The sequence below is a fragment of the Papaver somniferum genome, chromosome 3 (genome assembly GCF_003573695.1).
Source record: "Papaver somniferum cultivar HN1 chromosome 3, ASM357369v1, whole genome shotgun sequence".
NCBI lineage: Eukaryota > Viridiplantae > Streptophyta > Magnoliopsida > Ranunculales > Papaveraceae > Papaver > Papaver somniferum.
The window spans coordinates 94,159,655-94,172,761 of NC_039360.1; the positions used below are offsets into that span (position 1 = coordinate 94,159,655).

At 37.6% G+C, this 13,107-nt stretch overlaps 2 protein-coding genes across 2 annotated transcripts; one reads left to right on the forward strand and one right to left on the reverse strand.

Annotated features, from left to right (window-relative positions):
• Positions 1 to 3,277: 3,277 nt before the first annotated feature.
• On the forward strand, positions 3,278 to 6,517 carry LOC113356852 (bZIP transcription factor TRAB1-like). Its single transcript, XM_026600084.1, has 5 exons — positions 3,278 to 3,419; positions 3,803 to 5,187; positions 5,676 to 5,747; positions 5,876 to 5,905; positions 6,138 to 6,517. Exons 2-5 carry the CDS (start codon positions 3,958 to 3,960, stop codon positions 6,210 to 6,212), a joined length of 1,407 nt encoding a protein of 468 aa, XP_026455869.1. The 5' UTR covers positions 3,278 to 3,419; positions 3,803 to 3,957; the 3' UTR covers positions 6,213 to 6,517.
• Positions 6,518 to 6,804: 287 nt separating this feature from the next.
• Positions 6,805 to 10,958, reverse strand: LOC113356851 (THO complex subunit 5A-like). The gene is made up of 8 exons (XM_026600081.1): positions 10,688 to 10,958; positions 10,278 to 10,568; positions 9,737 to 10,073; positions 9,226 to 9,563; positions 8,832 to 9,091; positions 7,889 to 8,489; positions 7,652 to 7,792; positions 6,805 to 7,458 (listed from the first exon to the last, which is right to left on the reverse strand). The coding sequence occupies exons 1-8, from the start codon at positions 10,901 to 10,903 to the stop codon at positions 7,192 to 7,194; spliced, it is 2,451 nt and encodes an 816-aa protein (XP_026455866.1). The 5' UTR covers positions 10,904 to 10,958; the 3' UTR covers positions 6,805 to 7,191.
• Between the last annotated feature and the right edge of the window lie 2,149 nt (positions 10,959 to 13,107).

Genomic DNA, 13,107 nt, shown 5'->3' on the forward strand with positions numbered 1-13,107 from the left:
ATATGTACTACTTTTATTTTACGTACTTAAAACCATTGTTGAATTTTGAGAAAGATACGTCTTTTGATAAATACCTTGTCATTGGACATTTTAGAAAGGAATAAATTGAGGGGAATATCGCAAAAGATAGTCAGAAATATCTTATAGAGATATATCCAATTGCTAATTTTTTTCCCTAAAAGTAACCGTTAAGAACCACCAGCTTAGATAATAGAACCTCCACAAAAAAAATGAGCGTCCAAAATCGAGTATGAGAGGAGTGCGAACGAAAAACAGGTAAAACAAATAGTTGGAGTCGTAGATAAAACAATATTGAGAATTTGGAAATGATGATCCGTTTTAACCTAAAACCATGGAATTGAGATTCGTTGTGAAACAAGTGTGACAACAATATAAAATATATCATTTATATATATTTCTAGGTGTAAATAAAATGTGAACAACAAAAAATCGAACAAGTATTACCCGCCAAAGTCTAAGGGAGACCATTGCGCTCCAAAAATACACCAAACGAGTAATGATAATAGTAATTTCCTTCTAAGGTGACCGTGTAACGAGTACTATAGGGTCTAACCCTATAGTTCTTTCGAAAGTGGTTTTTCATGGGAAATCATCCTGGATGTTGGAATCTTGTATATTATCAAATTACTGAATCATATTTTGTGCATATTCTCTAATAAGTGTGCACGTGACATTTAAGTTTCGTTATTTGATTTAGGTTTGACACTTATGTGAAGGGTGGACACATTTAAGTACGAATAATAGTAGGGTTAGTAGTTAACTAATCAATTATATAAACACTCTTTCATGAAATGTTCACGACATAAGATTATTGGCTCATTTTTCTAAAATACAAAACAAAGCTTGGCTAAATTAGGCTAGATAAAGAATTGTTGAGATTTGTTTAGAAAGGAAGATAAATCTACGGTCATGGTTTTCTTAACTTAAATACTACAAGTGCTTTATTAATTAGTGGTTTTACTTCTTACTCATAATAAGTGATTTATTAAAAAATTTTCATTATAAATTGTTTCACTAATTGTTCATGATAAATGATTTATTAATTTTGTTTTCACTATAAATGTTTCCTTAATTAATTTAATAAATACATATTTTAATTAATAAATAATTTTGATAAAAATAAAAGTAGTGTCAATAAAAATTAGTGGTGATTGAAGCGGTGACAGTTCTTTAAAAGTGGTGGAGTCGGAACACTAGTGGTGGTCAGGGACGTAGCCAAGCCTAATTATAATTTTTTTTGGACTTTCAATCATAAAACATGATACTAAGTTCATTTTGGGCCCGTATCCAGCTTGCCAAGAATTTTTGCTCACCCTTCCTCGAAATTCTGGCTTCGCCCTTGGTAGTGTTGGTGGAAAAAGTAGCGGTGGTGAGTAGTGGTGGGCAATATTAGTTCGTGTCGTTACAACACGGATAATATTTTATTGTGAAAGACGTGGGTGGTTGTTTTTAACACGATTGATAAAGGTGAGTACCATATTTTCAAGGATGATATCAAATCATACAGAAAAAAATGTTCATGACCGATGGATCACCCAAATGATACCCCTACTATCTTTGGTACCAGATCGTATAAATCATGGTTTTTAATATTAAAATAAGATTGATTGCAATACGAAAGAGAATATAACACGAAAAAAAATGGAATAAATTATTTGACGACCTAATTTTTTATCTAAACCTCATACAGGGAGTTTGTGATTAAAAATTAGAATTACTCCCAACAAGTTACAGGGGTGGCGGCGGAGCCAAGAACTGACATTGGGGGTGGGGGTACGGTGAGATATTATGTTTTTATAAAAACATGTAAACTTTGGTGTACTAAACCTAAATACATATGGGTTAAGTACTATTTATAGGACAAAATTAAAGATTTTCATGTAGTTATTAGAATTTTAAGGGGCGCTAGAGCTAGGTTAGCCAACCCTCACCCCCACTGGGTGGTGGTGGAGAAAGAACTTGGTGGAGAAAGAAATTTGTCATCGCCAAGTTCTTTATCGATCAAATAAAATAGAGACAAGAATTCTTGAGAGGCGTATCTGCCTTCTGCATTACCACAGCTGGCAGTTTACTTAAAACGGACATTATTAGTACACGAAAATGCCTAACATGGCAAATAATGATGTTTCTCATGAGATGAAACCAAATACCAAATGATTTCAACTTCCATTTACTCCCTATGGCCGATCATCTTTACGCATAAAAGAGGAAACCGCAAATGCTCTAGTTGTTGTTGCTGATATATTGTTTTTCTGACCCACAACTTATGGCTGTGGAGACATCTAAGTCAATCTTTCAACTCACTCATACTATTCTGTAGTGATATATTGCTTGTCTATTCATAATGTTGGAATCATTAGACAGTGAATTTAAAGCTTTTGCATGTTCGCCAGGTGTCCACAGATTCTAGGCACCCACGTTCACCCGTTTAGGTAGTAGGAGTACAATGGAAAGTGCAAGTGCCCATGATCGATAACAAGAATTCATTCAGCTAATGAAAATACAAGAGTTCCAAGTCAGATGTACTTTTCCTGTGTGGTGCGCATTTCAAATTAGATCTCAAACTAACTCCAAATCTCCCTGTAAGTACATATTTTACACATAAATATACCGGTGTCTGACATTGCAGCTACGGTCCGGTCAGTGGCACAAACGCACGGAAAACAATGACGGATACTGATTTTAATACTAGTAACTCCGAATAATCAACAGGGCCAATAAAGATTCCGTTCTAGTTACAACCGAAAGGTGGATCAAATCGAAAGGTATATAAGTACTAGGTGTGGTTCAAAAGCTATCGAAAAAGCCGTGGACCATCCAAAAGACAAAAAGATGGTCCTTTTTGCATAATAGCAGAATAGGCAGCCGTGGCCCGTGATCGTGCCCTCCTACTACTCTCAAGTCTCAACTGGCAAGATGTGCCCTTTTGCGGTAGTCTTCTCCTTCCGTTGAAAGTTATTTTCGGTAATCCTCATTTTTTAATAAGATTGTGGGAAGCGCAATATAAAAAGAACAGAAAAAAACAAAAGATAATGAAATAATGAATGATCTTAGGGCTTGTCGGAAAGCAATGTGAACGGCTGAGATTGCTCCATATAGCATCATCTTATTGGCTAGATGTCAAGTCTGACAAAACGCCTTAGTTTCAATCTCAGTGGTCCACGTTTAACAAAGTTGTTGGCTCCATGATAATCTAAATCTTTATTTCATTTATTTTATCTTTCATCACTTTCTTTTTAAGTAAACTACCTTTTTTAGGGTATGAATCTATAGCCTGTATTCCGACACTTGTCAATCACCAGAGCAACACAGGCTTGAGCTTTACTGAAAAAAAACACACAGACGAAAAATAAATTTCACAGTATATCTCTTTCTCTATACGACCCCCCAAAAAACAGGTAAAAATATCTTCTTCTTCTTCGATTGTGTTCTTCTTACTCTTCTTTGTGTGTGTGAATTTTTCAGATTTAATTCGATATTTTTGGTTAATTATATTGTAATTACTCTTTAGATTCGTCTTTGAATTTTTGCTTTCTGAGTTTTTGATGTACAAAGATTCGGGTGCGGGTTTTCTTCTTTTAACTTCGATTTGATCTTTGATTCGGGTTTCTAATGAGATTTCAGTTGTGTATTAAGCTTTAATTTGGGCTAGGTTCATAATTTTGAATGAATGTTGAAATTGGGTTTTCATTTTATGCTTTTGTAATTAACTGTTTTTGTAATTAATTATACTTGTTAATTTTGTTGTATTAGTTCTCAATTGTTGAATTTGTTTTTCAAGATTGAAGAAGAAAAGAGTTGAGAAGAAGAGAAAGAAGAAAATCAGTGATTTTGATTTGAGATTGTGTGAACAAGTGGTTTGTGATAATATATATGAGACAGTTGAGTTCAGTTAAGTAAGTTATTTTACTGATTCAGTTGATTTTTGAGGGAGAAATGGGTTCAAATTTAAACTTTAAGAACATGGGTGAAGCGCCACCAGAAGGAAGCGGAGTAGGAAGGCCACCAGGGGGTTTTCCATTAGCAAGACAAACATCTGTATATTCGTTAACATTTGATGAGTTTCAGAATACTATGGGTGGACTTGGAAAGGATTTTGGATCAATGAATATGGATGAATTTCTTAGGAATATTTGGACAGCTGAAGAGGCTCAAGTTATGGGGATGGTTCCGTCTGCTTTCAGTGCTGGTGCTGGTGGTAGTGGGGTTGCTGTTGAAGGAGGATTACCCAATGGGAATCTTCAGAGACAGGGTTCGTTAACGTTACCACGCACGTTGAGCACTAAAACTGTTGATGAAGTTTGGAAAGATTTGTATAAAGAAAATGGTGGTGTGCTTAAAGATGGGAATGTTAACGTTAATGTTAACGATGGTGTCGGTGTTGGTTCGAATATGCAGCAAAGGCAACAGACTTTAGGAGAAATGACTTTGGAAGAATTTTTGGTTAGAGCTGGGGTAGTAAGAGAAGAGCCTCAATCAGTTGGAAGACCTAGTAATACCAATAATAACAATGGATTTTATGGTGATTTACTTGGTACTGCTAATAACAACAATAATGGTGGTTTGGCCCTTGGGTTTGGACAGCAACCAAATCGATCAAATGGAATTCCAGTTAATTGTATTAACGATAATAATGCTTTACTCGCCAATCAAAGTCCAAATTTGGATATGACTATGAATGGGAATAGGCCATCTCAACAACAACAGCTTCAACAACCACACCATCAGCTTCAGCAACCGCAACAGCATCAGCATATTCTCCCTAAGCAACCTGCCGTCTCTTATGCTTCTCCCCTTCATTTAACTAACAATAATCACTTGGGTAGTCCGGGGATTAGAGGAGGGGTTGGGGGATTAGGGGACACCATGATGACCAATGGGTTTGTTCAAGGTGGCGGGGTTCAAGGTGGTGGACTAAATATGGTTGGCCTAGGAGGAGCAGGGACGGCTGTTACAATAGCAAGTGTATCACCTGCAAACCGACCTTCTTCAGATGGGCTTGGGAAGAGTAATGGTGATAATTCTTCCTTGTCACCAGTGCCTTACGTTTTTAATGGAACTTTAAGGGGCAAGCGAAGTGGAGCTGTAGAGAAAGTTGTCGAGAGGAGGCAGAGGAGAATGATAAAGAACAGAGAGTCTGCTGCACGATCACGTGCTCGCAAGCAGGTAAATTTGGATTGAAACTATTGACTATGATTTTTGTTTCATCAATCTATTATTCGGTATTGCATTTGGTAACTCAATGATTTACAAATTTTTGCCTGAAGAAACTGCCATGTTGTTCACCCATTGAAATTGAAGACATACCATGAGTACTAGCATGGAACTGTAACTGAGAGCAGCTACCTGATGAAGCCAACTCTTTAAAAGAAATAAGCATTGCATATTCTGTGCAGTGTGCAGTTGTTCCCCTGCATTTTGTGAACTATGCTAGGTGGGTCACTTGGGTATATATAAAACTGCACATCCACGAGTGATAACTTCAAATACTAGACCCGGCCTTAGCTTAGTCTGCTTAGGCCAGCAACATAAATCTCATTCATGCCCATCTAGAGCAGTAGATTCTGATACTAAATTTTTTATTGGTTTTCTTTTAATAACAAAAATTCCCTTAACTAACTTGTTCATTGACCTTTTTGGGTTTTTATTTCCAGGCTTATACCATGGAACTTGAAGCAGAAGTAGCGAAACTCAAAGAGGAGAACCAAGAGTTGCAAAAGAAGCAGGTACGTATATCTGATAAAGACGAGGTACATATACTAAAAACAATATGTAGTTCTCGGCATTTCTTAGAAATTTCAATTGAATTATGTGATTATCAAACCGATTGTTAACTGTACTTCTGTTGGTGCAGGCTGAAATTGAGGAAATGCAGAAAAATCAGGTATTTTGTTGCTTCACTCAATAAATTATATTGCCTCGGTTACTTTCTTTTCATCCAGCATCATATATTTTTATTTTTTTTTGCAAACCCGCGACGCCTAACTGCCTTTTGATAAACAGTGCTTTGTCTTAATTGGTCCTTCTAAACAAATTGGATCATATTGATATCTTCTGTTTTCGAGTCTCAGAAAGAGGTTAACATAATTTTTCCCTTTCCTACTTGGTGTGTTCAGGAATTAGAGATGATGAATCAACAACCCGGATCCAAGAGGCGATGCTTAAGGAGGACACAGACTGGTCCTTGGTGAAGCTGAAGTATTGCTTCGAAAATAGATAGCCTGGTTAGATTGTGTTAAACCTCTTCTTTTTGAAGGGTTAGGTAGTTGTACATATAAATAGGGAGACGACTGGGTTTGCCGTGAGCTGAGTACTTATATCTGTTGTATTTATTTTGTAGATTAAGTTTTCCCCATTTTTGTAATCACTCTGCTTGCTCCTCTTTTGAGCATCAAGGGTAGCTTAGGTTACGAAAATGAATACTTAGTGCAGCGAGTATATCGTTTGGCTATCTGTTAGAAACGTATTGTTCATTCTCAACCTGTTTCAAGTATGTCAACACTTTCTTAAAGCATGCAAACACTTACTAACAAGCATAAAGTGAAATGAATATTTGTATTGTGTTCATCAGGATCTGTTAACATGGTTTTCTCACACTAATTTTGACCGATATAAATCCGGACAATAATTAATTTGAATCTAACTTGTTGGTAATATATTATAGTGCTCTACACTCATCCAAGACATTAGCACAACCGAAGACTGTAACACCATCATCTGCCACTTTGAGTTAGCCGGTGAGGTTTGGTACCGGCCAATGCATATTTTTAGTAGGATAAGCACTGTAAAAGTGAATTGGTAGGGTCAACCCCATTTCATTTCAAGTATCTATACACGACAAAGTCATTACCTTGGAGATTCTAAACGAACAACCATGAAGTACAGCTTAAATTACAATTTATCCCTTTCAATCCGCACCAATATCAGTTTTTCACTCACTTGTGGATCACACACTCCACTAGTTGGAAAGGAAGGCTAATGCTTTTTAGAAGGCAGTTAAGATCCAAATAAGACTTTTTTCATGTAGAAAACAGCTACCTCCTTGCTACTTTTAAGTTATAACCCTATGAACCCAGATAGACAAACACAGAAGCAGCACTCAGTTAACAAAGGAATAAGCAATTAGACGACCCACAAGTAATATTTGCAGTTGGAGTCCGCTTGTAAATTTTAGTAGGGATATCCAGGAGTACATTCGATGTCCTTCCAGGAGATCATCTTCCTGCGATCTCTTCCTCTAAAAGATCTGGAAAGGATACTGCCACTGGCGGGGTTACACAAACCAACATCAACCACTGAAGTACTCTTCCTTCCTTCAGAAGATGGGGGTGCCTCGTTGAAGTAGAAGTCAAACAGCATTGCAAGAAAACTCACCTGATGAGCTAAGATGTAGTTTTCGTAGTCCCAAGGCAGTATGTTCAAGATGTGCAGATTGACCTGTACAACAAGTGAATCCATAGTAAGAAAACACAATCAAAGTTCGGACACTTTCTTCTTAAAAAAATTGTATTAGGATCTCAAATTTCATATCCTTGATATACTTGCTTATGATAGTATTGAAGTCATTCTTTACCGGAAGATTTTCAGACTATTACCCCCCTAAGATTTAGGTGATATAAACATTATATACCTCAGTTTCCATGGCACGGAGTTCATTGTAACAATCAGTATCATCTCCCCTCGAACTTGAAGACTTTTCTCCAGGCATTATGGAGTGCAAGCTCAAAGTGAAAAGTGGAGGCCTAACAGGATACTCCATACTGATCTTGATCTAACATGACGAAAATCAAATAAAGATTCAGATGCAGATTAGCCACCAACTAAACAAACTAGCCCCTACAAATACCCACACTAGAACTTTGTTTACCTTGACTTCTAAATTTATAGTCTTCTCATATTTATCGAACTTCTTACTCAAGACAAGAAGGAACTCTTTGATCCCGTACTCTTCCCATGAGTTGTCAACCACATCAGCAATACTTGCTAACCTATCCATCTCTGGTTCAATCTGTGTGGACTCATCCACATCACTCTCATTATTGATCATGAGTTCCATATCATCCTCGTTTCTTCTAAAACTTTGAGACTTACCAATCTTTGAAGTGGGAGTGATACTTTTTGAAATCAAAGCAAGGCTTCTGGAGTGCTCAAGACTGGGACCTTTTGCTGGAGTAAGTTTAGCATCATCAGTCATCGGGGCTGGAACCTGGACCACAGAAGGAAGTTCCCCATCTTCCCTTGCACACTCTATCTCATCCTTTGATTTATCAGTACTTCCATTTACATTAAGGTCTAATGGATCTGCAGGATGCTCTGCAGCAACAACAGTCAAGGATGAAGCTTGATTAACTGAAGGTCCCAATGGTAACCAACTTTTAAGATTGCACGAACGTGTATGCAGTGCCCATGGAACATCAGCATTATTCAGAGAAGGCCACATGAGCTTCGTTAAGGAATCAAGCTGCTCCCTGTAAAGGCAACCAAAGATTCTAAATCTATTAACTTACGCCATATATGCCACCATAAGAGCAAAAGGAGAACATAATGATAACCAACCAATAGCACAGCAACTTCAGAGTAAAGAAGATCAAATATAGAACACGTTAATCTCACAAAAACAAAGGAATAAATTTAACCACTGACTGAGCTAAATATAACACCCGAAACTCAAAAACAGGTCTCTGTCCAAGCACTGTAACTTTAAGAACTTGCAGAAACTTCTACAAGCACATTGCATATTTGTCTCAAAATTTATTATTCCCCATTATCATTCTAATACAACTACAAAACGAAGCAAAGCAGTGACTCACGCAAGAGCCAGCTGAGCCCTTTCACGAGAGCGAATCCTTTGAACAACTGTCTGTACCCGATTCTGCTGGCGATAGAGGGAAAGGCCAGAAGTAACGGCAGCACTTTTAGCTGCCGAACTACTTTGACCTTCAAGGGCTGTAAGCAGAGGCGAAACTTCGGGTAAGAAATCAATTCCTGCCAAATGCTGGGCCCACTTATATGGACGCAAGGTTCTCTTTTCATCAAATGCAACAGCATCACCAGCACATAACTTAGCAGACTGCATGACAATCAGAAAATACTATCTTAGATACTAAACAGAGAAAAACGTTCTTTGTTCCATTAGTTTTTGAGAAGGACTAAGAAAGAACCATAAAAAGTAGGTTGATTCGAGCATGCTTAAAACACCCATACCTGGTGAGGGAGCTCAGTACCAGTGTCATCGGGGAATAAATTGCACAAAATGTTATTCTCTGGTCCTTCACAGGATCCTTCAACCCCAACGCATACAACATTCAACTTATGCAAGTATTCAAACCGCAGACTGGCTAATTTTGCAGGCTTCACATTAGAATCCTCATCATCATATATGTGGAGAATAACTTTGAGGGGGTGAGACTGATAAATTCCAGCCTGGTCAAGGTTCTCCTTTCCTGGAACCTTCTTTGGCCGCTTTCTCCTTCTCTGCCCATCATCCTCTTCATCAGGTGCATCATCATCCAATCTGTTTGCGTCAGCACTTGCAGGTGTACCTGAAATTTGCAGCCTTATTATTAACCAATGTGTAAATGTAATGTTGAGAAACTCATATACAGTTTTGTGGGAAGGTTAGACACTGCCGATGGTTTTGGACGTTAGAAAAGAACTTGGTGCAACGCAAATGAGTGGTTGAAATAATCTGCTTTTGCTAGTTTTACTTATTTACCAGTATCCTTATTTGCTTGCTGCTGTGCAAAAATTTGAGCATCCTTCATACTTCCCAGAATTTCCAAATCCATTCTCTCTTCAAATGCCTCTTTCTGTGCTAAGAACTGCGAGTAAATCACATAAAGAGGTGGTGGAAGCAATTCTGCAGAGTTATGCTGCTTTAATTTCTTTGAGTGTAGGACTCCAAGTTGCTGTTGAACAGGCAGAGAAGCTTTTTTAAGAGATTTCAAGTGTGAAGGAAGACTTGACAAGAACTTCTTTCTGGTTGCAATGGTCTCCAAAAGCCCCTTTTTATGTTGTTCCAGTTTCTCGCGATTTTTGCACAGTTCTTTTCTCTGTTACAAAGTAATATAATTTTGCATCAGTAAAATATATTTTGGAAAACAATACTACTCAATTCCATAAATAACCTGGCCACAAACACCTCTACAACACAACCATGAATACAACAATAACCTCATACGCTCGACCCAATGTCAGCAGTCATTCAGCTAATTGTGCAATGAAGTAAAGGGAAGATGAAACGTGACATGGTTTACCTGATAGAGCTCAAAATTGAGCCTCTTTAGCATTAGATCATGGCTACTTTCCTTGGACATTGATTTTTTCTTAATATCTTCAGGTGCATTACTGAAAAATTCTTCCTCAGGTACAAGTTCAATAGCTGGATATTTAGACTTGAAATCTTTACAAGCCTTTATAGCTTTCAAATAATGATTTTTCTCATACATCAAGTTATGAAGCTGTAACGACGTGAAATCAACCGGTGCCTTGGCACGTTCTGTCTCCGCTTTTACACGATCTTCATCTAACAAGATAGTGCGATTTGCCTAAGTAAGAACCAAACAATAAAACCCTAGTTCAGAATTAAGAGCAGTGACATTGTTTTGTTAATCTAAAAAACCTAAAAAGTATAATAAGATAAAGACATAGAGAAGATTAAGAGAACCTGGCGGAGATTGACGAGGTGAAGAGACATCTGAGTAATAAGTTCTCGAAGTTCAGATTTAGGTCTACCTTCTTTCTTTATAAACAGCATCTTCGCTACTATTTCCTCCATTGATTTTCTGTTCTCTTCTAACATTTCGTACGCCGTTTTATTTACCTTACTCACCTCTGTTTCTGGTATCATTGAATTTGAATCTTCCACCTCCATTTCTCCCATCTCTCTAGTCTCCACCCGAACGCTCCTTCACTGTGATGAGAAGAAGAGAAGTAAATTTTAGGGAGTGGGAGGGAAATTGTTTTATTGATGGGGCTTGTAAACGGGACTCTTTTGGGTTTTGCAATATAAGCCCATTAACCCAAGGTCAAGCAAACACCCCCGGCAGATTGCACATTATTTCTCTCTCGCGGGTCTCTCCAGTTTATCACCGCCGAACAATTTAAAGCATCTCAAACTGCAGGTAGCTCTTTGATTTTAGGGTTTACAGGCTAGGTTTCTGAGTCGAAGAGGCTCAAGTACTTTCCATTTCCTCAAATGGATTTTCCTCAATCCGAGGATGAAAAAAAGTAGGGCCGAGCTTAGGGAACTGTTAATAGATCAAGAATTACGGTAGCTTCATTACATTTTTTTTTTTACTCTGCTGAATCGTCTACATTATTAAGAATAATGTTAATTATGTTATTGGCATTTTTTCTGTAGTCCGGAGTGTTGGTGCAAAAATGATCCCTCCAACAATCTTCCAGATGTGTCTGCATCGATCCAATCACTATTGTTGATGAAAAATCTTTGAAGAATCGTAGAAAAGAGGTGAGGGTACCTGTAAAAACACTCTGATGCTAAAATCAGCGGATGTTCTATACAAGTGTATTGTGGTAAAAAGAATAGAATTATGTACCTTTTGAGTTGAGATTTAGCCTTTGTATATAGGCAGAAAGTAAATGTAGCTTTAGGGTTTAGTAGTTATCCAAATAACTTTCCCATCTGTATAAATCCCAAATAACAACCAGATTCATGATAAGATTTGTTATTCTCTCTAATACTTATCATAATCTATATTTATCATAATTATGATAACTATTTAAGATAATTATCCTCTTTGTGTTAGGATCTTGCAATTATCTTAAATAATATTTAATAATTATCTACAACAATTATTCCATAAGAATCTTAACCTCTTTTATTAAGATCTTATTACCCATGGACCTTTGGGCTTCAATAATAAGCCAAGTTGGTTTCTACAATAAACCGATTTGGGCTTCCATATTAAGCCAAGTGGGTTTCCATAACAAACCCACGGCTTCCATATTAAGCCAAGTGGGTTTCCATAACAAACCCACCGGTTTCCATAATAAACCAAATCCAGGCTTTCATAATAATCCTTGTGGGTTTCCATAACAAACCGACCGGTTTCCATAATAAACCGGATTTAAGTTTCCATTTTAAACCTTGTGTGATACGTACGTACACTATTTTGAATAGGGTACAAACATCGCCCCCTCTTAACTCTCTTCTTGTCGAAGAGTTAAAGAAAACAAAATGAATTTACTGTCGCGGCTCGTTCAATTTTTCCCTACACCGTTTGTTGAGCAACCTTCCACGGCCTTGACCATTTTGTTGCATAGATTTTCCCCAAGCATGGCTTCATAGTCGTAGTGCCCACAAATGCACTTAACCATCTCATACGCCAGTATTCCTTAATTATCAAATGCGTCGTAAGTACCAATAATGTACCTAAATCTCCATAAAATAACCGCCCAAACATCAAATAAGCTGGCATGTTAAATCATTGTGAACACACAAATCACGAAGGCATCCGAATGCTCACAATCAATCCTTATCATCTAAAGAGATTTGTGATGATGATATCCTAGTGTTGATTCCTTGGCTCAAAACCTTCGGGTTTATCATAGCCTCATCTAACAACTCCATGCGAGGCGTTTGCGCACGGGATATAAGTACAAACAAAGAAAGCAAAACGTATAAGTAAAGATCCATGGGGTTAAATAAATATAAAGTGCTGAAATGTAAACAAGACCAAGGTTTACGTGGTTCAGCACTAAGGCCTACGTCCACGGGGTTTGTTGTTTTACTATATTCTTCACGGTTACACGAATAGTCGAATGACTTTTGGGTTTACATGTTTCTCTCTTCTAAAGGATTAACTTACACTTGCAATCTCTCTCTCTCTTTCCTTTCCTGATTTTTCCGATCCCCCTTCCTCTTGGTGGAGACGGGGTATTTATAAGGTTAGAATGTGGGACCCATCTCTGAAGGCCGTTGGAACCTTATCTTCTTGTGTTCTTGCGTCTATCACGCAGAGGTCTGCGTTTCCCCTTGATCCCGCAGATGCATCCTCGCTCGTTCCACAGGTTGATCGACACGTACACTGCTCAGAGTGTTTAATGTGGGTAGTTGAGAGGTCT

What these genes read in the sequence shown, in the direction of transcription:
- LOC113356851 (XM_026600081.1), bottom strand. Translation starts at nt 10,903, where the DNA reads ATGGGAGAAATGGAGGTGGAAGATTCAAATTCAATGATACCAGAAACA. An exon ending in TCAATTTTGAGCTCTATCAG is followed by an intron (nt 10,074 to 10,277) that starts GTAAACCATGTC and finishes ACTTTGTAACAG; the next exon opens with AGAAAAGAACTGTGCAAAAA. An exon ending in CTATAAATTTAGAAGTCAAG is followed by an intron (nt 7,793 to 7,888) that starts GTAAACAAAGTT and finishes TCGTCATGTTAG; the next exon opens with ATCAAGATCAGTATGGAGTA.
- LOC113356852 (XM_026600084.1), top strand. Translation starts at nt 3,958, where the DNA reads ATGGGTTCAAATTTAAACTTTAAGAACATGGGTGAAGCGCCACCAGAA. An exon ending in AAGAGTTGCAAAAGAAGCAG is followed by an intron (nt 5,748 to 5,875) that starts GTACGTATATCT and finishes CTGTTGGTGCAG; the next exon opens with GCTGAAATTGAGGAAATGCA. An exon ending in AGGAAATGCAGAAAAATCAG is followed by an intron (nt 5,906 to 6,137) that starts GTATTTTGTTGC and finishes TGGTGTGTTCAG; the next exon opens with GAATTAGAGATGATGAATCA.